Source organism: Oncorhynchus kisutch, linkage group LG20, assembly GCF_002021735.2.
Source record: "Oncorhynchus kisutch isolate 150728-3 linkage group LG20, Okis_V2, whole genome shotgun sequence".
In the NCBI taxonomy this organism is placed as follows: Eukaryota; Metazoa; Chordata; class Actinopteri; order Salmoniformes; family Salmonidae; genus Oncorhynchus; species Oncorhynchus kisutch.
This window is the reverse complement of record NC_034193.2, coordinates 29,922,171-29,944,717: the sequence shown is the minus strand read 5'-3', so window position 1 is coordinate 29,944,717 and position 22,547 is coordinate 29,922,171. Positions and strand designations below refer to the sequence as shown.

The window sequence follows — 22,547 nt, the reverse complement described above, 5'->3', positions numbered from 1 at the left end:
AGAACTGAAAAATCGTGCGAGAGCAAGGAGGCCTAAAAACCTGACTCAGTTACACCAGCTCTGCCAGGAGGAATGGGCCAAAATTCACAAAACTTATTGTGGGAAGCTTGTGGAAGGCTACCTGAACCGTTTGACCTAAGTTAAACCATTTAAAAAGGCAATGCTACCAAATACTAATTGAGTGTATGTAAACTTCTGACCCACTGGGAATGTGATGAAAGAAATAAAAGCTGAAATTAATCACTCTACACTATTATTCTAACAATTCACATTCTTAAAATAAAGTTGTGATCCTAACTGACCTAAGACAGGGAATTTAAACAAAGTTTAATTGTATTTGACTAAGGTGTATGTAAACTTCCGACTTCAACTGTATAATGTGATTTAATCTGTGGCCAATGACCTTGAGCCTTCTTGGAAGGGCACTACTAATGTAACTATATGGCAGGACGCAGAGGATTGGAATTTTCGATGTCTCCCATTACTAAGGACTGGTGACAGTTTCCCCATGTGTGACAGAACACTGAGCCAATCACGGCACAACGCTCCTATTTTCTGCTGGCTCGCCTGCACCACAGAAAGCATTGAGCTAGGCTGAAACACCTGAATTTTGGAGCTGCCTTACTCAAGAAAACAAAACAGAGACCATGTTTCTATGCGGCTTTATTAACTCAATAATTTGTACATATTTTTTTAAACATTATTTGCAAACTTAAATGTGACTTGTACGAATACCAAAATAACATGCAGAACAGGCATGTATATATATTTTATGCTAAAAATGTGAGTCTCAAAACTGGCATGAATGACAGGTCTCACCTGCTCTTGTGGCTGAATGGAAGCAAGAAGTCCTTACAGCAATGTTCCGACATCTAGTGGAAAACCTTCCCAGTAGAGTGGAGACTGCAATAGCAGCAAAAGGGGGACCAACTCCATATTCATGCCCATGATTTTGGAACGAGATGTTCGTCGAGCAGGTCTCCACATCCTTTTAATCATGTAGTTTATCTGAGATATACAAGAAAGCTCAGAGCCTGCATGCACAAAGCCTCTCAGAGTAGAAAATTGGTCGTAAGAACAGACATTTTACTCTTACTGCTATGGGTAAGCTATACACAAAGCCTCTTAACTCAGAGACCCACCTAGTCGACAGAGACCACGTGAGCTGTCCTAACCAGTTAAGAATTACAAGCAGGTGTCTTGATAATTAATTATAAAAAAGCAGTGAGTCAGTGGTTCCTACACCACATGCAATTGTTTTGGAGTTGTTCAAATTATGTTTTGATATTTCGATATGATCAATCCATAAATCAAGAGACTTACATGCAACAGTATCTCTTGAGCTTTTGACAATGCTTTCACAGGTCTATTTAACATATGCCTAAATACATATAACCACTAGGCTAATAAATAAACATTTTCTTTCAATTATTTGATAACCTACATCATGTTATTTCAAGTTATCCCTTTGGAGCGAAACATCACATTGTTAAAAAATATACCTAAATTGGGATTATGTTAACTTCGATTGTGTTCGATGAAAATGATAGACCATTCAAAACACTAGATGCAACGCTGTATGCAACATTACTGGAAAGTGACTTGATGCCTACTGTGTCAAAGCGATTTAGAATTGTTAAATGTGAGTGATGAGTGAGTTTAAAAACTATCAGAATTGAATTTTATTTTAAAGGTTATGTAAGCCAACATATTAGGCAATAATTGAGTAGGCAAAATTATCATATCAGGCGAAAATTATATCAAATGTTTTACCATTGCAACAGATGTTGTACAGTCACATTGACCATGATTAGTTATTCCCCATTATTTGCAACTATGTCAATGAGAGTCATAAGCCTGGGAATGAGCCATGGTCTTTAGTGATGCATTAGACTGCTGCGCCACTCGGAAATACAACAGGTGTAGACCTTATTGTGAAATACTTAATTTAGTAAATATTTTCTTAACCAACAATGCAGTTCGAGGAAGAGTGTTATGGGCTTGTAAGTAAAGTAAAAAATAAAACAAAATAACGAGGCTATATACAGGGGGTACCGGTACAGAGTCAATGTGGAGGCTATATACAGGGGGTACCGGTACAGAGTCAATGTGGAGGCTATATACAGGGGGTACCGGTACCGAGTCAATGTGGAGGCTATATACAGGGGGTACCGGTACAGAGTCAATGTGGAGGCTTTATACAGGGGATACCGGTACCGAGTCAATGTGGAGGCTATATACAGGGGGTACCGGTACAGAGTCAATGTGGAGGCTATATACAGGGGGTACCGGTACCGAGTCAATGTGGAGGCTATATACAGGGGATACCGGTACAGAGTCAATGTGGAGGCTATATACAGGGGGTACCGGTACAGAGTCAATGTGGAGGCTATATACAGGGGGTACCGGTACCGAGTCTATGTGGAGGCTATATACAGGGGGTACCGGTACAGAGTCAATGTGGAGGCTATATACAGGGGGTACCGGTACCGAGTCAATGTGGAGGCTATATACAGGGGGTACCGGTACCGAGTCAATGTGGAGGCTATATACAGGGGGTACCGGTACCGAGTCAATGTGCAGGGGTACAGTTTAGTCAAGGTCATTTGTACATGTAGATAGCGGTAAAGAGGACTATGAATAGATAGATAATAAACAGCGAGTCTTATGGCTAGTCTTCAAACAGGTTTTAACAAGATTCCTAGGACCTTTTCTGAGATGCTTTGTGGATACAGGCCCTGGATATTCTGTTGTTTTTACCCATATTTAACCCCTTTTTGGGGGGAGCAATAAAATACTTAAATACATTTTTAAACCGGTACCAGGTTACCTTCAGACGAGTCTTGTGTTGTGGAGCAAAACAACCAACATGTAGCCTACGTGTTCGTGAGCGCTTTCGATGGTGGGGTCATATTAATTAGTACCCCAAACCGTTTAGTTCGCTTGGCACATTAGCAGTACTGACATCAGACATGTCCCGTGGGGCTCAGTGCCAGCGAAAAGTGATTTCATGTCACCAAAGAGGAACATTTGTGGACATCCAAGCGGGGTGTTGGAGTGCTCAGTTATCAGTGGCACCAGATTAATGAATTTCCCATACAGTATTCATTTTTAGGTTGCATCTAACAGCGTTTCATATCCTCTGCATAATTTGTGTGGGTTGAGTTGCTGTGTTGACTAAACTAGACTATTTTTGGAATCATGCTGACTTAAGTGAATTTCAACCAATGTGAAGACAACTCAAACTCACAAATCAATTGCATGTATTATCTATTGAATGCAATAGCTGTATTATTACAGCATTACATGTAATAATATTGTAGCTTATTGGCTCTAATGGGGAGAAGAACTTGATAAATGATTGCCTTTTAAATCATAGATATTAATTCAAATGATTGGGGAAGAGGAAAACTGTCTAAAAAACATTTATTTTAAAATAATCATTATATATTTTCTTACATTCACAAATATTAATTCATGTTGGCATCCATTATTGCAATTGGTACAGACTCCTTTGGTATGGACTGTTTACATGCTTATAGTGACATACCATGCTGAATCAACCAAAATCAATTAAGTCTTCTTCCTGAATTACATCTTTCTGTCCCCGTCTCAACCAATCAGCAATCAGCTCCTTCACCTCCTTGCCAAAGTCCTCGTGTAGTTCGCTAAATTCCACCTTGGGTCCTGACCCAGTCACTGACCACTCCCCTTGGGGCGGGGATGGGACATTAATAGGTACAACATTTGCATTTCTCTTGGGCCAGAGTTTTGGAGACCTCTTATTGGTTGGTTTAGAGGAAATGGGAGGAACTTGTAGCATTTCATTTGTGCTAAAGTTATGCCCGGCTCCCACACTTGGCCCTAGGTACTGTGAAAGGGCCGCGGTCCCAGAGTTCAGCCAAATCAGCGACTGAGTTGGCCTCTCTGTGTTTGGGCCAGCAAGTGTAGACTGCTGGGATGGGTCACCAGGAAATGCTTTCATGGCCTCTGTGGAAGGAGGAAGGAGTGACTAAGAAAAAAGGTGCTTGGACATTCATGGACACTTTTTAATCAAACACCATTCATGGACACTTTTTCATCAAACACAGCTGAACATTGATGAAGGTGCTTTGCATATGTAAAACCATCACGTGTATAAGTAGAGGGAACCACTAACTCATAAGTACATTTCAACGCGGGTACCAATCCTGATCCTGTAGATATTTAGGACGTGCAGAGTTTTATTCCAGCCAAGCACTAAAACACTTGTTTGAACTAAATCGAATTGAATCCGGTTATTTACCTACTAGCTCTCAACGACCAAGCTTGACCACTTGTTTTCCAGCTACTCTCATGACCAGGCAAACACCTTGTTGATGTATCTACTCCCAATTATCTAGCTTGCCTAGTGCTGGCATGGAACAAAATCCTGCACCCATTCACCTTTGTACTGTTTCTCCAGATCCATGACCAGCGTGGCCAGGTAGCCGTGGTTGGCCGACAGCAGGGCCCTGATCCAGCTCTCCTGGCTGGGCTGGTCCTCTGCGGCTAGCTTGTAGGTGCGCAGGCCCGGTTCACCGCTCCACACCAGCGAAAAGGCAAACTGCTCCTCAGACTCGCACAGCTGCACTGAGCAGCCCTCCAAAACAATGACGCCAAGCAGGTCGCGGTGGTTGGGCCGGTCCTTGTAGAAGAGCAGGTTTGCCTTCAGCATGAACCAGCGCTTCTGATAGGAAGTGTTTCTCTCACCCTGTATATAATGGTACAATGGGATGTTTTGTCAAAAACAATCTGTTGTTCACAGTTCAACAGGTCTGATGTCAGTATCAAATAGTTGAATCATTCTGAATTCAAAATAAATATGTACATAATATGATTTTCCTTAAATCTAGCACAAATGGATGTGCTCGGGAGAGAACATTTTACATATCTGGCATTAGTACTGTATCAAAAAATATCTTTATCATATAAAAAATACCAAAAACTCTTCCCGTTGCACTCTTCCCGTTGCAAGCTCAGCCTACAGCCTACAGTCAAATACGTGCGCCTGTGCAGTTTATTGGTCAATTGTCACTGAGGGGGTTTCGACTAGGCTGAACCGGAGTGCACTGGGTCATGGCCCGTCAAAAATTGCACTTCTACTTTATCCCACCGCTCCTAAAACAGTGACTTCAGAAAAGTACCTCACTTTTTCCACATTTTGTTGGGTTACAGCCTGAATTTTAAATGGATTAAATTGAGATTGTGTGTCACTGGCCTACTCATAAGAAGGTCAGGAGTAAAAATGTGCTTAACAAATCACATAAGTTGCATGGTCTCACTGTGTGTAATAATAGTGTTTAACATGATTTTTTTCTATGACTACCTCAGTTCTGTACCCCACACATACAGATAATTGTAAGGCACCTCAGTCAAGCAGTGAATTTTAAACACAGATTCAACCACAAAAACCAGGAAGGTTTTCCAATGCCTTCTGGTTGCCAGCTCACTTCCAGACAGATTTTTCCAGACACACAAATCAAATTTATTTATATAGCCCTTCGTACATCAGCTGATATCTCAAAGTGCTATACAGAAACCCAGCCTAAAACCCCAAACAGCAAGCAATGCAGGTGTAGAAGCACACCCAGGATTCGAACTGGCAACTGTCCTGTTGCCGGCTCATCTCTCTAACCGCTAGGCTGGCTACCTGCCGCCCCGGTCATATTTTCTATATAAATACATAAATCTGTGCCGCCAGGTCATGTTGGGGCCATACTTGAGAACATAAGCAACCATTTAACTTAACGGTTTCTCCGTCTCAAAATGCGTGTCAGCCACGCACGTAAATTGCCTCCCCCCCCTCTATATTTAGAAACGGGTGCAAGTGTGTTTCTATTTGACAATAACAGCTGGTGCGGGATGTCTAATATTAAGGTATTCCTCACTTGAGGTATAGTACCTCATGATGAACTGTAGACCACAATATCCACCAGGAGTTAACAATATTTTTTGTAGCAGTCTATTTACCATCAAAAAATGATGCTAAGACCGCACTCTACGAGTTGTATAAGGCCATAAGCAAACAAGAAAATGCTCATCCAGAAGCTACGCTCCTAGCAGCCCGGGACTTTAATGCAGTCAAACTTAAATCCATTTTTACCTAATTTCTATCAATGTCACATGTGCAGCCAGAAGGGAGAAAAAAACAAAAGAAACAACTCTAGACCACCTTTACTCCACACACAGAGATGCATACAAAGCTCTCCCTAACCTTCCATTTGGCAAATCTGACCATAATTCTATCTTCCTTTTTGCTTACAAGCAAAAACTAGAGCAGGAAGTACCAGTGACTTGGTCAATACAGAAGTGGTCAGATGACACGGTTGCTACGCTACAGGACTGTTTTGCTAGCCCAGACTGGAATATGTTCCGGGATTCATCCAATGGCATTGAGGAGTACATCATATCAGTCACCGGCTTCAACAATAAGCGCATCGACAACGTCGTCCCCACAGTGACCGTAGGTACAGATCCAAACCAGAAGCCATGGATTACAGGAAAAATCTGCACCGAGCAAAAGTCAAAGAGCTGCCGCTTTCAAGAAGCGGGACACTAATCCAGATGCTAATAAGAAATCCTGCTATGCCCTCAGATGAACCATCAAACTGGCAATGCATCAATACAGGACTAAGATTGAACCTACTACACCGGCTCTGACACTCGTCAGATATGACAGGGCGTGCAAACTATCACGGACTACAAAGGGAAACCCGGCCAAGAGCTGCCCAGTGACGCGAGCTTACCAGACGAGCTAAATGCCTTTAATGCTCACTTCGAGGCAAGCAACACTGAAGCATGCATGAGAGCACCAGCTGTGCCGGACGACTGTGATCACGCTGTCCATAGCCGTTGTGAGCAAGACCTTTAAACCGGTCAACATTCACAAGGCCGAGGGGCCAGACGGCTTAGCAGGACACGTACTCAGAGCATGTGCGGATCAACTGGCACATGTCTTCACTGACATTTTCAACCTCTCCCTGACCGAGTCTGTAATACCTACATGTTTCAACCAAGTTCCTTGGTGTCCTCGTCACCAACAAACTATTATGGTCCAAACACACCAAGACAGTCGTGAAGACAGTCGTAAATCTCATGTTCTATAAAATAAATATTTGTGCTTATGAATTTACCATGTTAAAATGTGACTGTACTTTGTTACAAGTTCGCTCACAGAATTAAGGGTTTGTTATGAAATCATTTCCTATCCATCAAATTCATCATGGTATATTATTGGTGGAGTCAGATCCACCCCCCGCAAGTTTAATGGGCCTGTCTGATATGCATTTTGAGCCGGAGAAACTGTTTAAATGTAAATGGTTGCTTTTGTCTGCAAGTATGGCCCCATTATCAGCCAGGTAGAATGGTGCATCGTTCAAAAACACACATCTTTTCCATTCCTCTACTGCAGAGAGAGCCTGCAGAGTTCTGTCATACTATCCAGGTCTGTGCCCAAAGAATTCAAGCTTCTACTTTTAAAAATCCACCTTTCCAGAAGCAATTCTCTCACCGTTGCTGCTTGTTATAGATCCCCTTCAGCCCCCAGCTGTGCCTTGGACACCATATGGGAATTGATTGCCTCCCATCTATCTTCAGAGTTGGGACATGCTTAATACCCCGGCCGTCCTACAATCTAAGCTAGAAGCCCTCAATCTCACGCAAATTATCAAGGAACCTACCAGGTACAACCCTAAATCCATAACCATGTGCAGGCACCCTCTTAGATATCATCCTGACCAACTTGCCCTCTAAATACACCTCTGCTGTCTTCAACCAGGATCTCAGCGATCATTGCCTGCGTGCATAATGGGTCCGCGGTCAAACAACCACCCCTCATCACTGTCAAACACTCCAGCGAGCAGGCCTTTCTAATCGACCTGGCCTGGGTATCCTGGAGGGATATTGACCTCATCCCATCAGTAGAGGATGCCTGGTTGCTCTTTAAAAAAGTGCTTTCCTCACCATCTTAAATAAGCATGCTCCATTCAAAAAAATGTTGAAGAACAGATATAGCCCTTGGTTCACCCCAGACTTGACTGCCCTTGACAAGCATAAAATCATCCTGTGGCGTTCTGTATTAGCATTGAATAGCCCCGGCGATATGCAACTTTTCAGGTTAGTCAGGAACCAAAATACTCTGTCAGTTAGGACAGCTAAAGCTAGCTTTTTCAAACAGAAATTTGCATCCTGTAGCACCAATTCCAAGAAGTTCTGGGACACTAAAGTCCACAGAGAATAAGAGCACCTCCTCCCAGCTTCCCACTGCACTGAGGATAGGAAACATTGTCAGCACCGATAAATCTACGATAATCAATCATTTCAATAAGCATTTTTCTACGGCTGGCCATGCTTTCCACCTGGCTACCCCGGCCATCATCTCAACACCCCCTGCAGTAACTTGCCCAAGCCCCCCCGCTTCTCCATCATCCAAATCCAGACAGCTGATGTTCAGAAAGAGCTGCAAATTCTGGATCCCTACAAATCAGCTGGGCTAGACAATCTGGACTCTCTAAAAGTATCTGCTGAAATTGTTGCAACCCCTATTACTAGCCTATTCAACCTCTCTTTCGCATCGTCTGAGATGCCCAAAGATTAGAAAGCTGCTGCGGTCATCCCCCTCTAGACCCAAACTGTTAGATCTATTTCCATCCTGCGCTGCCAAGTTAACAAACAAATCACCAACCATTTCGAATCCCACCGTACACTATGCAATCTTCTCCACTATGCAATCTGGTTTCCGAGCTGGTCATGGGTGCACCTCAGCCACGCTCAAGGTCCTAAACGATATCATAACCGCCATCGATAAAAGACTGTGTACTGTGCTGCCGTCTTCATCGACCTGGCTTTCGACTCTGTCAATCACTGTATTCTTATCGGCAGACTCAGTAGCCTTGGTTTCTCTAATGACAGCCTCGCCTGGTTCACGAACTACTTCTCAGATAGAGTTCAGTGTGTCAAATCGGAGGGCCCCGTTGTCCGGACCTCTGGCAGTCTATGGGGGTGCCACAGGGTTCAATTCTCGGGAAGACTCTTTTCTCTGTATATACCAATGATGTCGCTCTTGCTGCTGGTGATTCTCTGATCCACCTCTACGCAAACAACACCATTCTGTATACATCTGGCCCTTCTTTGGACACTGTGCTAACAAACCTCCAAACAAGCTTCAATGCCATACAACACTCCTTCCGAGGCCTCCAACTGCTTTTAAATGCAAGTAAAACTAAGTGCATGCTCTTCAACCGATTGCTGCCCGCACCCTCCCACCCGACTAGTATCACTACTTTGGACGGTTCTGACTTAGAATATGTGGACAACTACAAATACCTAGGTGTCCGCTTAGACTGTTCTCTCTCCTTTCAGACTCACATTAAGCATCTCCAATCCAAAATTAAATCTAGAATTGGCTTCCTATTTTGCAACAAAGCCTCCTTCACTCATGCTGCCAAACACACCCTCATAAAACTGACTATCCTACCGATCCTAGACTTTGGCAATGTAATTTGTAATTTGTAATGGAATGTAAGCCCCATACACTACCCACCACTGTGACCTGTATGCTCTCGTTGGCTGGCCCTCACTACATACTCATTGCCAAACCCACTGGCTCCAGGTCATCTATAAGTCTATGCTAAGTAAAACCCCATCTTACCTCAGATCACTGGTACAAATAGCAACACCCACACGTAGCATACGCTCCAGCAGGTATATTTCACTGGTCATCCCCAAAGCCAAACTTCCTTTGGCCGCCTTTCCTTCCAGTTCTCTGCTGCCAATGACTGGAACCAATTGCAAAAATCACTGAAGCTGGAGTCTTATATCGCCCTCTCTAACTTTAAGCATCAGCTGCCAGAGCAGCTTACCGATCACTGCACCTGTACACAGCACAGCCAACTGCCTCATCCCCATATTGTTATCTATACTCTTGCTCTTTTGCACCCCAGTATCTCTACTTGATCATCATCATCTGCACATTGATCACCAGTGTTAATGCTAAGTTGTAATTATTTTGCCTCTATGGCCTATTTATTGCCTTACCTCCCTACATCTGCACACACTGTACATAGATTTTTCTATTGTGTTATTGACTGTGCATTTGTTTATGTGTAACTCTGTGTTGTTGTCGTCGCACTGCTTTTGCTTTATCTTAGCCAGGTCACAGTTGTAAATGATAACTTGTTCTCAACTGGCCTACTTGGTTAAATAAAGGTGAATAATGGCCACTAACAATGAAAATAAATTGTCTTTAAAAATGGAAGGTTGTTGGGAGGAGGCAAGATCAGGTGGGACCATTCTAGCCCATGAGAGGGCAGACACGTGTGAACAACAGGCACAACGGTTTCCACTAGCTACCACAGCCAGAAAGTCCAAATTGGCTATATTGTAAAAAAATCTATTTAAAAAACAAATTAAATTTGCTTTTTGGTTTCAATTAAAAGGTTAAGGTTAGGCATAACACATTTTAAGAAGTTAAATTGTAGAAATAGGTGGACTTTATGACTGTGGCAACTAGTGACGACCAGGCACAACTCTGATATGAAGTAGTTTTTCCTCAAAGTTACCAGGATGTCACGTGTCCAACTTAGATCAATACACTCTTAACAACCTAATCATTACGAAACTTCTAATTGATCAAATAAGCCACACGTATATATAATTCGACACTGACCTCCATACAAAAAGTCCTTGCTTCGTGAGTGAAAAAAAGCCACCTGCTGGAGAAGACAGATTGTGGACACAGTTATCCCTCTCGCTTCGCCTCTTCCTCTCTGGCATCACTGCTTGTGAAAGCATCTCATTTAACTCCTTCCCTGATAAATCTTTTAGTTCCAGGAACCACTCTGCTGCATCCCCAATAATGTCCATCTTCTTGGACTTTCCCTCCACTTTAGCCGTGCCAATGATCACCGTTACATTTATTTATTTTTTATCACAAAGTCCACCTTCTTTACATGTAACATCCTTGGATCCTTCCGGTAGAAGCCAACGAACGCTGCATCTTCTCCTGATGTGCTATCATATTCCATTGTTTCCCCATCTCTGAGCACACCTGCCCTAACATTTCATCATGCTTAGGGTCATGTATAGAAATGCAGGGCAGGCCATTATTTTGGCTACCATGGCTATGCTCCCAAATGCCCCTATCCACAGGGCTTGAGTGGTCACTGAATGGTTTGATGAGCATGAAAGCGATGTAAACCATATGCCATGGTCGTCTCAGTCACCAGATCTCAACCCAATTGAACACTTATGGGAGATTCTGGAGTGGCGCCTGAGACGCGGTTTCCACCACCATCAACAAAACACCAAATGATGTAAGAGTAAGAGTTTGAGACACTTGTGGAATCTATGCCACGGTGCATTGAAGATTTTCTGGCTCGTGCTGGCCCAACGCCATATTAAGTCATGGCGTTTCCTTTATTTTTGGCAGCTACCTAAAGTTAAATCTAGACTTGGTTTCCTCTATCACCCCAGCTGACAAACTAACCCTGATTCAGATGACCATCCTACCCATGCTAGACTACAGAGACAAAATGTATAGATGGGCAGGTAAGGGTGCTCTCGAGCGGCTAGATGTTCTTTACCATTCGGCCATCAGATTTGCCACCACTCCTTATAGGACACATCACTGCACTCTATACTCCTCTGTAAACTGGTCATCTCTGTATACCCGTCGCAAGACCCACTGGTTGATGCTTATTTATAAAACCGTCTTATGCATCACTCCCCCCTATTTGAGATAGCTACTGCAGTCCTCATCCTCTACATAAACCCGTTCTGCCAGTCACATTATGTTAAAGGTCCCCAAAGCACACATCCCTGGGTCACTCCTCTTTTCAGTTTGCTGCAGCTGCGACTGGAACGAGCTGCAACAAACACTCAAACTGGACCGTTTTATCTCAATCTCTTCATTCAAAGACTCAATCATGGACACTCTTACTGACAGTTGTGGCTGCTTTGTGTGATGTATTGTTGTCTCTACCTTCTTGGTCTTTGTGCTGTTGTCTGTGCCCAATAATGTTTGTACCATGTTTTGTGCTGCTACCATGTTAAGTTGCAACCATGTTGTTGTAATGTGTTGCTGCCTTACTATGTTGTTGTCTTATGTCTCTATGTAGTGTTGTCTCTCTTGTCGTGATGTGTGTTTTGTCCTCTATTTATATTGTATTTATTTATTTTTTCTAATCCCAGGCCCCGTCACCACAGGAGGCCTTTAGCCTTTTGGTAGGCAGTCATTGTAAATAAGAATTTGTTCTTAACTGACTTGCCCAGTTAAATAAAGGTTAAATAAAATTAAAATAAATTAAGTCACTTCGTTTTGCCCTGACTTCACCATTGGCTTTGAATGGGCATTTGATACACCTCATTTAGTCAATCTGCAATTAAAAGGCAAGGATGACAAGCAAATGATTGTGATAGCTGAAATTATAGAATATACAAGTTAGTCTGCAAGACATGAGGAAAGGCGTGTTATCGGGTTACCTTTTTATACAGGTATCCTTCTTTGTCGACGGGTGAGCTGCACGACTGAAAATGAGTGAGGATCTTCCCGGTAATCTTCATCTCAACACCATGCTTTTACCATAGGAGTAGCTGGAGTTGGGCTAAATAAGAACAAGGAAGTTAGTAGGGCACCCACCACATCACTGAAGCACATTCTCTCACTGCGGAGTTTACCTTGGAAAAAAATATTCGAATGTTTTTTAATTATCAAATGATTTGGTTGTCTAATGATTTAACGCCATATGCGTTTGAACTTTGAGATAGTAATACAACGTTTGCATACTTCATTGCTGTGATGGTGAAATTACGCATCTTTACAAATATTAGGCTTATTCAATATGCGCAAATTAATTCGGTCGATTGTTTAGCTACCGTTCACAATCCGTAATTATTATATACAATTGTAATGCTTTGTTGCAGCTATGGGGATCCGTAAAACAAAAACGCATAGGCTACTGTAGCGTTCATCATGAGAAATCCCCTTAACGTATCTGCTTCCGCATTTGTAAAATAAAGGCAAATGGAAGTTTGGTAATATAATTGGGCTAAAAAGTCGTAGGCTACTTCTCTTCATCGAGAGGTACACATGTGTCTGCCTAGTAAAAGAGCATAGGGTAAATGGGGTTGTTTTTACTCACCTCTCTGTAGAATAACGTGTGAAGGCTCACCAGGTATTGGCTAGAGAGGATACACGTGTTGTCAAATTAATGTAAAAATAAAATGTTGCATTTTAGCTAACCCTAACTCTTTTCTTAACCTTAACCTAACTCTCATAATCTGTTACGTTAATTATCCTAACCTGCTACGAAAAGTCCATTGTGACATAAACGGTATCCCTTCTAGACAAAACCGTCCCACCAGCTCCCTGGGTGTTGTCAAACACTTCCTGGTAACTAAGGTGAGCGCTCAAATGAGCACATCGTCCACGTCAGCGCCTCATAGGTAACATGGGCCCACGCCCCTCAACTGTATGCTGATAAAGCCAGTGGTGTAAAGTTCTTAATAAGTAAAAATACTTTAAAGTACTTCTTAAATCGTTCTTTGGGGTATCTATACTTTACTATATGTATTTTTTTACAACTTTTACTCCACTACATTGCTAACGAAAATATATACCTTTTACTCCCATACAATTTCCCTTCTACCCAAAAGTACCTCTTACATTTGGAATGCTCTGGCAGGACAGCAATATGGACCAATTCACACACCTATCAATATAATGCGGTCATCCCTACTGCTTCAGATCTGGCGCAATCACTAAACACAAATATTGGGCTTGTAAAGTGTGTGTTGGAAGTGTGTCCTTATCTGTCTGTAAAAAAATAAAATGTTGCAATCTGGTTTGCTTAAATTTTATGTATTACTTTTACTCAAGTGTGACAATTGAGTACTTTTTCCACCACCACACATAAGTACATTTTAAAACCAGATACTTTTTACTGAAGTAGTATTTTACTGGGTGACTCACTTTACTTGAGTAATTTGATTTTATTAAGGCATCTTTACTTTCACTCAAGTATGACCATTGGGTAATTTTTTCTCCACTGAAGCCAGCATTGGATTGAATGAACTGTATTCAATGTCAGGTCACACTAGATCTGAGGTCATGTTGATAAGGGACTCCTTTGTCATGGGGATGTATACCCCATTGTCTTCTCTGTTGGTTTATGCAAATCTCATCAACCCCCATACAATCTTGTTGTAGCCTATGAAATCATACTAGGTGTTTATTCTTTGAACTGATCAATTAAGTTAATGATTTGTGATAGTTTCTGAATGTGTTGCAATTGCCTCAAATGCACACAATTAAAGTTACTTAGATGAAACTGCTTATGTTAATGTTGATTGCAGAAACAGTCATGGGAATTAATTCCATGCAGTGTTAACTGCCATGTACTATCCTCACGAGTTTGTAATAAAGTAAAGGCACATGCTTATCATGTGTCCATTTCATTGTCTGAGTAGTGACTGAACACCAAACACCATAAGGCTGTGTTTACACAGGCAGTCCAATGTTGATTTTTTTCCACTATTTGAGCAAAAGAACAGAATTGGGCTGCCTGTGTAAACACAGCCTAAGAGTTGCACAATTCCCCACTCTAAGACTAGTGCTATTTTGTAACATGAGGTAGGCCTATCTTTATGACGACTATAACGTTAGAGCATGACATTCTGAGATGAACACTAAAATAACCCTGTTCCTGTTTTGTCCCAACTAGCCACCAGACCAACTGAGCTAATTGATCAGTTCAATGATTGACTCAACTCAACACACCTGAGCCCTATACTAGCCTGCTCCGGGTCAGGCGAACGCAATTTATTCTGAAAGGTTGCGTCATCATCCCCTTCATTTGAGGAAAATGACGGATTAAATATTCTAATCCAATGTTTGTGTTAAATGGTTATGTTAATACCTATCAAATGTAGTAATGACAGAATGCATTTAAAATGTCACACGTTAGAACCTTTTGTATGAATGAATACAATTATTGTATCGCATTGTATCGATAGGAGAGGGGGGAAAGGTGCTCATGCATTAATACGCACACCAAAACCGGCATTAACGATAATAAAATAAAGACCGCACTTCTAAGACTTTTCACACCATAAGCCTGCTGAATTTGCAAGCTAACCTTAATTTAATTTCGGCACAAATGAAAATGTATCTGATTCGGCATTCTCAATGAAGAGTTCGACATGCACACGCAGTTATAAACCGTCTAGAGTTAACAGTAGGCAGGCGATCAATATCCACCGTCATTACGGAAACCATCTAGCGTAAGAACCAAACGGAAGCAAACAAAACGGGGCGGGACCTACCGGAATTGGTTGAATAGGAAGTCTTGAGTTTTCCGTTTGCAAAACAGAAACAGCGTAATGATTACACCCCTGACTAGTTTAAGAAAACCATGAGTCGATCCAGCTTCATTCGTAGTTATATCCGAAGAGGAAGAGACGCCCAAATCGGAGGAAAATCTCTCTCTCTCTAGCAGGAGTTGTTTTTTCGCCCACCAAGCAAGAAGTTTCATAATACTGACATGTTTTTAATCAAGCATATTCATGTCATGAGGCTAGTAGCATAGCATCTCTCTCCATTGAATACTGGCCGTTGATGTCAACAAACCAAATCGAATATTAAAAAATGGATTACAATAATGAGCTGTATCCACCAATTCAAAAGGATAGGCAGGAGCTAGACAGCCCACCGTGCTGCTTTGTGAACGACTTCCATTGTTAGGGTGGAAAGACATGTCAGTATATCCATACATTTTGGTATACCACTCCGGGCTTCCAGGTAGGTTATAACAAAAATATGACATGCCTTAGGCACTACTGGACCGGGGTTGCCTACTCCTCTGCATTAGAGGTTGCAAGCCTGTTCAATTAATGATATTTCTTTGTTCTGACAGGTAGAAAGAGAGTCCTGACCCAAGTCCTCAGTTTGCTCACTTCTCTCTTTAATCATCATGAACACAATGTTGTAATGCTCGATTTGTCACACAACATCCAAGTCTTTCCTGTATGTGTACAGAGGAGATAAATGTTTCAGTGTACAAAACATTATTTTGTTGCTTACACCGCACTCTCTTATTCAAAAGCCAGTGATAAGAGGTTTGCCTATTGAATAATGAACACTCCAGTGGATCAAAGGTATGCCATCCACTAATGGTCAAAATACATGTTACCCATTGACTAAATCGATAACCTGAATAATACAGCCAATCCACCCATGAGTATGACCCAGTCACTACTTTTTCAGCACTGCAGATCTCATGTTAATTTCAGTACCACGCACTGCATGTGCATTTATATAGTTATTTCTCAAAAGATTGCTTTGAACGCCTAGTTTGACTGTTGATCTCTCCATGCCTGCTGCAGGTGTAAGGTCTCTCCGATGTGGATCTTCTGATGCCTCTTTAGGTTCTCCCCACGGCTGAAGCTCTTGCCGCACTGGCCACAATAGTATGGCTTCTCCCCTGTGTGGACCCTTTTGTGCTTTTTGAGGTCCCCGGCCTGACTGAAACACCGGCCGCACTGAAGGCAGCAGTAGGGTTTCTCGCCCGTGTGACAGCGCTGGTGGATACGCAGGTTCCCCACCCGGCTGAACGTCTTGCCGCACACAAAGCAGCTGTGTGGCTCATCCCTCCTGAAGTGTTGCCTATGGTGTTTCCTCCCGTCCCTGCTGTTTTTCCCAAACCCAAACCTCCTCCCGACGCTGTTGTGACTCGAGTGGACGAATACAAGTTCGTTATATGGTCCAGTGCTCACATGAGACTTGTGAGCATTCGTTGTTGGGTCGTAGCGTGTGGAATTGCAGCTTAAATCGACACAATCAAAGGTCTCCGGGATTGTCAAAGGTTCAGGTGCTGAGCACTCGGTGGGCTCGGGTTCCGTCTTGATAACAGTCAGATTGATGCCAAGCTGGGTGTTTCCCTGTGAAGTGCTATTCAAGTCTGAGTGCGAGTCATTTTTCACACCCTGGGGCACGTGGACCGAGACGGCTTCATCTGATTGCCGTGCCACCTCCTCGTGATGCCCGGGTAAGGTTAAGGTAAAGTTACACTCTGTCTCATAGTGTGCTGTTTGATCCAGCTCCAGTGCATTGTACTCCTCCTCCTCCTGCCTTAGTCTCACAGTCTGTTCGAAAGTGAGCGCTGGTTTCTCATCTACCTTTGTGGGCTCTGGGCTGTCCTGCCTCAGACTAGGGCTCCAACCCTGCTCTGACGGTTTCTCGATGGCCGCTCTTCCACGGCCACCAGTCGCAGGAAATGTTGCAAGTTGAGCAGCTGCAAAACAAAACAGTGAAAGGGTGAACTTGAGCAAGCGGCAGAAAATGCCATCTTATTGATTTGATTATGTTGGCCAGCCACCCATCACCACCACTGAGACACTATCCTGACTCACCAGTGTTCTCTCTCTTCATCTTGTCCTGCATTTCCTGCAGTCTTCTCCTCAGACTCTCATTCTCTCTTTGAGTTCTGGCTGTTTTCTCCTGGTATTCTGACACAGTCTCTTTCACCACCTCCAGAACCTCATGCACTGCCACCGTCAGCAGCTTCGCCACACGGGCATTCAGACGCTCAATTTTGGACATCCTGAAAGGAACATAAACAGAGGAGTCTGCTGGTCTGGACCAAAAACTATTGCATTACTTTCATGATAAGCAAACAGTGCAGTGTCAATTCACCTGCCACTAGATATTGATAGGAGGGATTGACTGCTATTGAATGACATATTGAGTAGCTTACCCAATTCGAACAGAATGCTCAACCAATGAGAATGCTCATTGGTTGGTCACCCTCTTTGGTTGTACCTCTGTAGTGTTGCACAGTATACTGAAACTTTGATACTAGAACATGGAAAAACGGTTCGGTACTAGAATTTGTTACTTTCTGTACTTCTGTCAAATGAGTCTCACATCGTATAATGATTGAGAGGATGAAGTCTATCAGCGCAGCCGATGTCCCCTTCTGCAGTGAGCGCACCGTTCATGCCTCTTACCTGCTCCATTTACTCATTGCCAGTTCCCCACTTATGCTGCACAGAAGTTACCACACTTGAATAATGCAACACGGCATGTAGAAATGTTGAAACTGTTCACAAAACAATGTCCATACAGGCTAGAATCCTAATACAATGCAAGATGATACCGGTAGCTTCCAGTTGTAATTGTAGGTTAACTTTCGTTGCTAGCTTACAGCTGAAGCTAACATCAAACAATTCACAACCCTAGCACTTTGTTTGTGATATAATGCAAATCATTATGCAAAATATGCTGATTTCAAAGCTGTGTCACCAAAAACATTATTAATTCACTTAATCGTCTCTGCATCACATCCAAAGATACTTTCCCACCTTCTGTAACGTCTCCCTCAACAGACTATATGGACATTTTCTCTTCTCTTTTTTCTCTCCACCTTTATTCAACCAGGTAGGCCAGGTGAGAACAAGTTCTCATTTACAATTGCGACCTGGCCAAGATAAAGCAAAGCAGTGCGACACAAACAACAGAGTCGCACATGGAATAAACAAACGTACAGTCAATAACACAATAGGAGAAAAAATCTATATACAGTGTGTGCAAATGAGGTAAGATTAGGGAGGTAAGCAATAAATAGGCCATAGTGGCAAAGTAATTTCAATTTAGCAATTAAACACTGGAGTGATAGCTGTGCAGTAGATTAATGTGCAAGTAGAGATACTGGGGTGCAAAGGAGCAAAAATATGAATAAATAACAATATGGGGATGAGGTAGATGGATGGGCTATTTACAGATGGCCTATATGCCTTGTCATGAATGACTTCATTAATGGATTTTATAAAATAGGAGATTGTAAATTTTGATCAGTACAATAAAATAAGTCCCAATTGGGAGGAAAACAGATTGTCATCTGTAGCCACATTAAATAATTTTAAAGTATTTTCTTAAAACTGCATTGTTGGTTATGGGCTTGTAAGTAAGCATTTCACTGTAAGGTCTACACGTGTATTCGGCACATGTGACAAATACAATTGGATTTGAATAGTGAAAACAAGCACAATAACTCAATGTATGCACTTACTCATTGAATATGCTTACACCTGTATTGTGAATAGGCCGCCTAGGCCATCTTGATTTACCATGTTTACCAAAAGAGATTTACCATTCAAATAAATGATTACACCAGTTACATTGGTAAAAACAGTCAAATTAATTATGATTGTACAATTTATTAATTGATGCATACATTGCTGTCTATGAAAAATTTTGACATCAAATTTAAAATGTAATGATATTGAACTCAAAAGATATCCAACGATAAAACAGAGCAGTAACGTTAGCGGAGTTATCCGTCTGGATCAAGTGCCGTGGTATCGAGTTACTAGACCTGGTATCGAAAGAAATTCTGGTATCGTGACAACACACTCTTAGTGTTGGAAACCCAGACAGTGAGTGGAATACACTTTGTGTATGACACTCAAGTTTACACAAAAAAAGTCAAACAATAGATACCTCTCTTTGTTGACCCTTATCCGCCGACTAGGTGTCCAAAACAACAGACAAGTTTGTATGGGGAATGGGCTAGCCAGCTAACGCGTTAGTTAGCACAGTACACCACAGTCGCCAGAAAAAAAAACGTGTCCAACCTTTGGCTTTCAACTTTTTAAAGTAATGTTGATAAAATGTACATTGTAAACGAAAAAAATCCTTGTATGAATACAGGTTAACTAATTGAACTAAGGTTCATGTTTTGGTAGAAAAAAAACACGCAGCAGCCTCTAAGTGTGACGCCCGCTGTAAAGCAGGCAGGAATAAAGAAGTACTTCCAGGTCACGGATATTCTTCGATGAGGTTGAAAAGCGGTTGTCATCCAAAAAAGGTTGCATTACCACCACCTACTAGACTGGAGTACAACTCCCTTAAACTTTGTTTATTTAAAAAATAAAATAATAATAAAATAAACAAATTCTCTACACTTACTAAAAACCCACTCCACTATTTAAATCTATCCAGGCCAACAGCCTGAAAGGATGGGACACTACCACTCAATACACCCTGTAACTCTTCTGACATCACGTTTCGCACACCCAAATACCTCTCTGCAGCTGTCACCACCATTTTTCTGTAACTGACGTTCCATCCCTGCAGTACAGTTGATAACCATTGCTATAAATGGAAAAAAATCCAATCTTACTGAAACACAACTTTTTTTGGCCTATCCCTCTGTACTGGTTCAGCTCTACTACTCACACCACTCCTCTCAGGATCCCTCCCCTTGACCCATCTTCCTCTTCTTTCTTCACTGGCTCAGCGTATGACAACTTCTGCACTACTCTAACCCTGGAAACCTCAACCTGTCTCTCTCGCACCGGACATTTCTGATCCACAGCCACATGAGCACCCCTACAATTAACATATACCATTACTTTCCCCAATGCTACACATTCTTTTGTCTCATGCCCTTCTGCACACTTCTCACACCTAGGAAACTCCCTCCTACAGACTGCTGCCACAATGCCCATGAGCTTAACACCTGTAACAACATAATGTATTAGGCACAAAAGCTTGTACGGGATAACTTATATATCCTAACATCACTTTGTCGGGCAAAGACTCAACATCAAAACTCAAAAGGACAGACAATGACTCTTCTGTTTCACCACTCACACCACCCTGTCTGCGTCGCACCAAATAACGAGCGTCACAAATCCAGGTGACAGATTTTCTTCTTCTTTAAATTTGTATTGGTGGATCGCAACTAACTGAAAGGTGCATACACCACCACCTACTGTACGGGAGTGTGAGGATGATCACAGACTCCCAATTCATCTGTTTTGTCTATTGTTCTGGAAAGTGAATTCATTACACTTTGTGACACAAAAAGTGACACAAAAATTCCCCTACCATCTAACCTTACAACCAATAAAACCTCACCACTATTCCACTATCTGACCCTATCTGATCCTACACCAGGCCGGCATTCTGGGAGGACGAGACATTATCGTTCAACACACTTTGTAACTCCTCTGCAGTAAAATATCATACACCCAAGTACTTCTCTGCTGCTGCCACAACAACATCTATTTTCTGTTATTTACATTCCATTTCTGTGTTACAGTTGATAACCATGGTTATGAACGCTAAGAAGCCAACCATACTGAAGCACATGTTATTCCGATCATTCCCTATTGGCCTCAGCAGAGAACAGAGAACCTCTTACATGCCGACCAGACCGGAAATGTCACGTGCGCGAGCATAGCAAAATAAGTGTACACATACATGTTATTCAATCATTGCACCCACGTTGCTCGCACGTATTAGCAAGCATCAGCGTGGTCAGGCACTAAAATAGAACTTGGTTCTATTTGTGACGCTCAGCACGCTGCAAGTCCTGCAGAAGTGTTGTTGTCTACCCTTACCATCTGGGGGGCAGCCAATCAGGAAGTCCAGGATCCAGTTGCAGAGGGTTGGGTTTCGTCCCAGGATCCTTAGCTTAGTGATGAGCTTTGTGTGCACTATGGTGTTGAACGCTGACTACAGTCAAGTAACTTTAAAAAAAAACTTTATTTCACTAGGCAAGTCAGATAAGAACAAATTCTTATTTACAATGACAGCCTACAGTGGGCAAACCCGGACAACACTGGGCCAATTGTGCGCTGCCCTATGGGAGTCCCAATCACAGCCGGTTGCGTTCCAGCCTGGATTCGAACCAGGGTGTCTGTAGTGACACCTCTAGCACTGAGATGCAGTGCCTTAGACTGCTACGCCACTCGGGAGCCCAAACATATAGGTGTTCCTTTTGTCCAAGTGGGAAAGGGGAGTGTGGAGTGCAATTGAGATTCTGTCATCTGTGGATCTGTTCAGGCGGTATGCGAATTGGAGTGGGTCTAGGGTTTCCGGGATGTTGTTTATGTGAGCCATGACCAGCCTTTCAAAGCACTTCATGGCTACTGACGTGAGTGCTACGGGGCGGTAGTCATTTAGGCAAGTTACCTTCACATTCTTGAGCACAAGGACTATGGTGGTCTGCTTGAAACATGTAGGTATTACAGACTCGGTCAGATAAAGGTTGAAAATGTCAGTGAAGACACTTGCCAGTTGGTCCGCGCATGCTTCGAGTACATGGTAATCCGCCTGGCCCAGTGGCCTTGTGAATTTTTACCTGTTTAAAGGTCTTGCTCACATTGGCTACGGAGAACGTGATCACACAGTAATCTGGAACCGCTGGTGCTCTCATGTATGCTTCAGTGTTGCTTGCCTCGAAGCAAGCATTAAAGGCATTTAGCCCATCTGGTAGGCTTGCGTCACTGGGCAGCTCACGGCTGGGTTTCCCTTTGTAGTCCGTAATAGTTTGCAAGCCCTGCCACATCCGACGAGCATCAGAGCCGGTGTAGTAGGATTCAACCTTAGTCCTGTATTCACGCTTGCCTGTTTGATGATTCTTCTGAGGGCATAGCAGAATTTATTATAAGTGTCCGGGTTAGTGTCCCGCTCCTTGAAAGCGACAGCTCTAGCCTTTAGCTCTGTGTGGATGTTGCCTGTA

The 22,547-nt window shown here is 42.6% G+C and overlaps 2 protein-coding genes across 8 annotated transcripts; both read right to left on the bottom strand.

Moving 5' to 3' along the window:
* Positions 1–645: 645 nt before the first annotated feature.
* On the bottom strand, positions 646–15,479 carry LOC109865594 (sesquipedalian-1). Of its 6 annotated transcripts, none has more exons than XM_031799886.1 (5): positions 15,343–15,479; positions 13,161–13,200; positions 12,502–12,623; positions 4,426–4,732; positions 646–3,990 (listed from the first exon to the last, which is right to left on the bottom strand). In XM_031799886.1, the coding sequence occupies exons 3-5, from the start codon at positions 12,580–12,582 to the stop codon at positions 3,560–3,562; spliced, it is 819 nt and encodes a 272-aa protein (XP_031655746.1). In that variant the 5' UTR covers positions 12,583–12,623; positions 13,161–13,200; positions 15,343–15,479; the 3' UTR covers positions 646–3,559. The 6 variants fall into 6 exon arrangements, with proteins under 6 accessions (XP_031655746.1, XP_020309482.1, XP_031655747.1 ...); XM_020453893.2 differs by lacking the exon at positions 15,343–15,479 and adding an exon at positions 13,322–13,460; XM_031799887.1 differs by lacking the exon at positions 13,161–13,200 and having other exon boundaries at positions 15,343–15,390.
* A 479-nt stretch (positions 15,480–15,958) lies between these two features.
* LOC109865593 (zinc finger protein 679-like) lies at positions 15,959–20,674 on the bottom strand. Of its 2 annotated transcripts, XM_020453890.2 has the most exons (3): positions 19,517–20,674; positions 17,428–17,618; positions 15,959–17,309 (listed from the first exon to the last, which is right to left on the bottom strand). In XM_020453890.2, exons 2-3 carry the CDS (start codon positions 17,615–17,617, stop codon positions 16,366–16,368), a joined length of 1,134 nt encoding a protein of 377 aa, XP_020309479.1. In that variant the 5' UTR covers position 17,618; positions 19,517–20,674; the 3' UTR covers positions 15,959–16,365. The 2 variants fall into 2 exon arrangements, with proteins under 2 accessions (XP_020309479.1, XP_020309480.1); XM_020453891.2 differs by having other exon boundaries at positions 17,428–19,869.
* Between the last annotated feature and the right edge of the window lie 1,873 nt (positions 20,675–22,547).

Bases quoted from the DNA above. Each gene is read 5' to 3' on its own strand.
- LOC109865594 (XM_031799886.1), bottom strand. From the start codon at position 12,582: ATGAAGATTACCGGGAAGATCCTCACTCATTTTCAGTCGTGCAGCTCA. The intron at 4,733-12,501 runs GTAACCCGATAA...CATTATATACAG, and splicing joins AAGGATACCTGTATAAAAAG to GGTGAGAGAAACACTTCCTA. The intron at 3,991-4,425 runs GTGAATGGGTGC...CTCCTTCCACAG, and splicing joins TCTGGAGAAACAGTACAAAG to AGGCCATGAAAGCATTTCCT.
- LOC109865593 (XM_020453890.2), bottom strand. From the start codon at position 17,617: ATGTCCAAAATTGAGCGTCTGAATGCCCGTGTGGCGAAGCTGCTGACG. The intron at 17,310-17,427 runs GTGAGTCAGGAT...TTTGTTTTGCAG, and splicing joins GATGAAGAGAGAGAACACTG to CTGCTCAACTTGCAACATTT.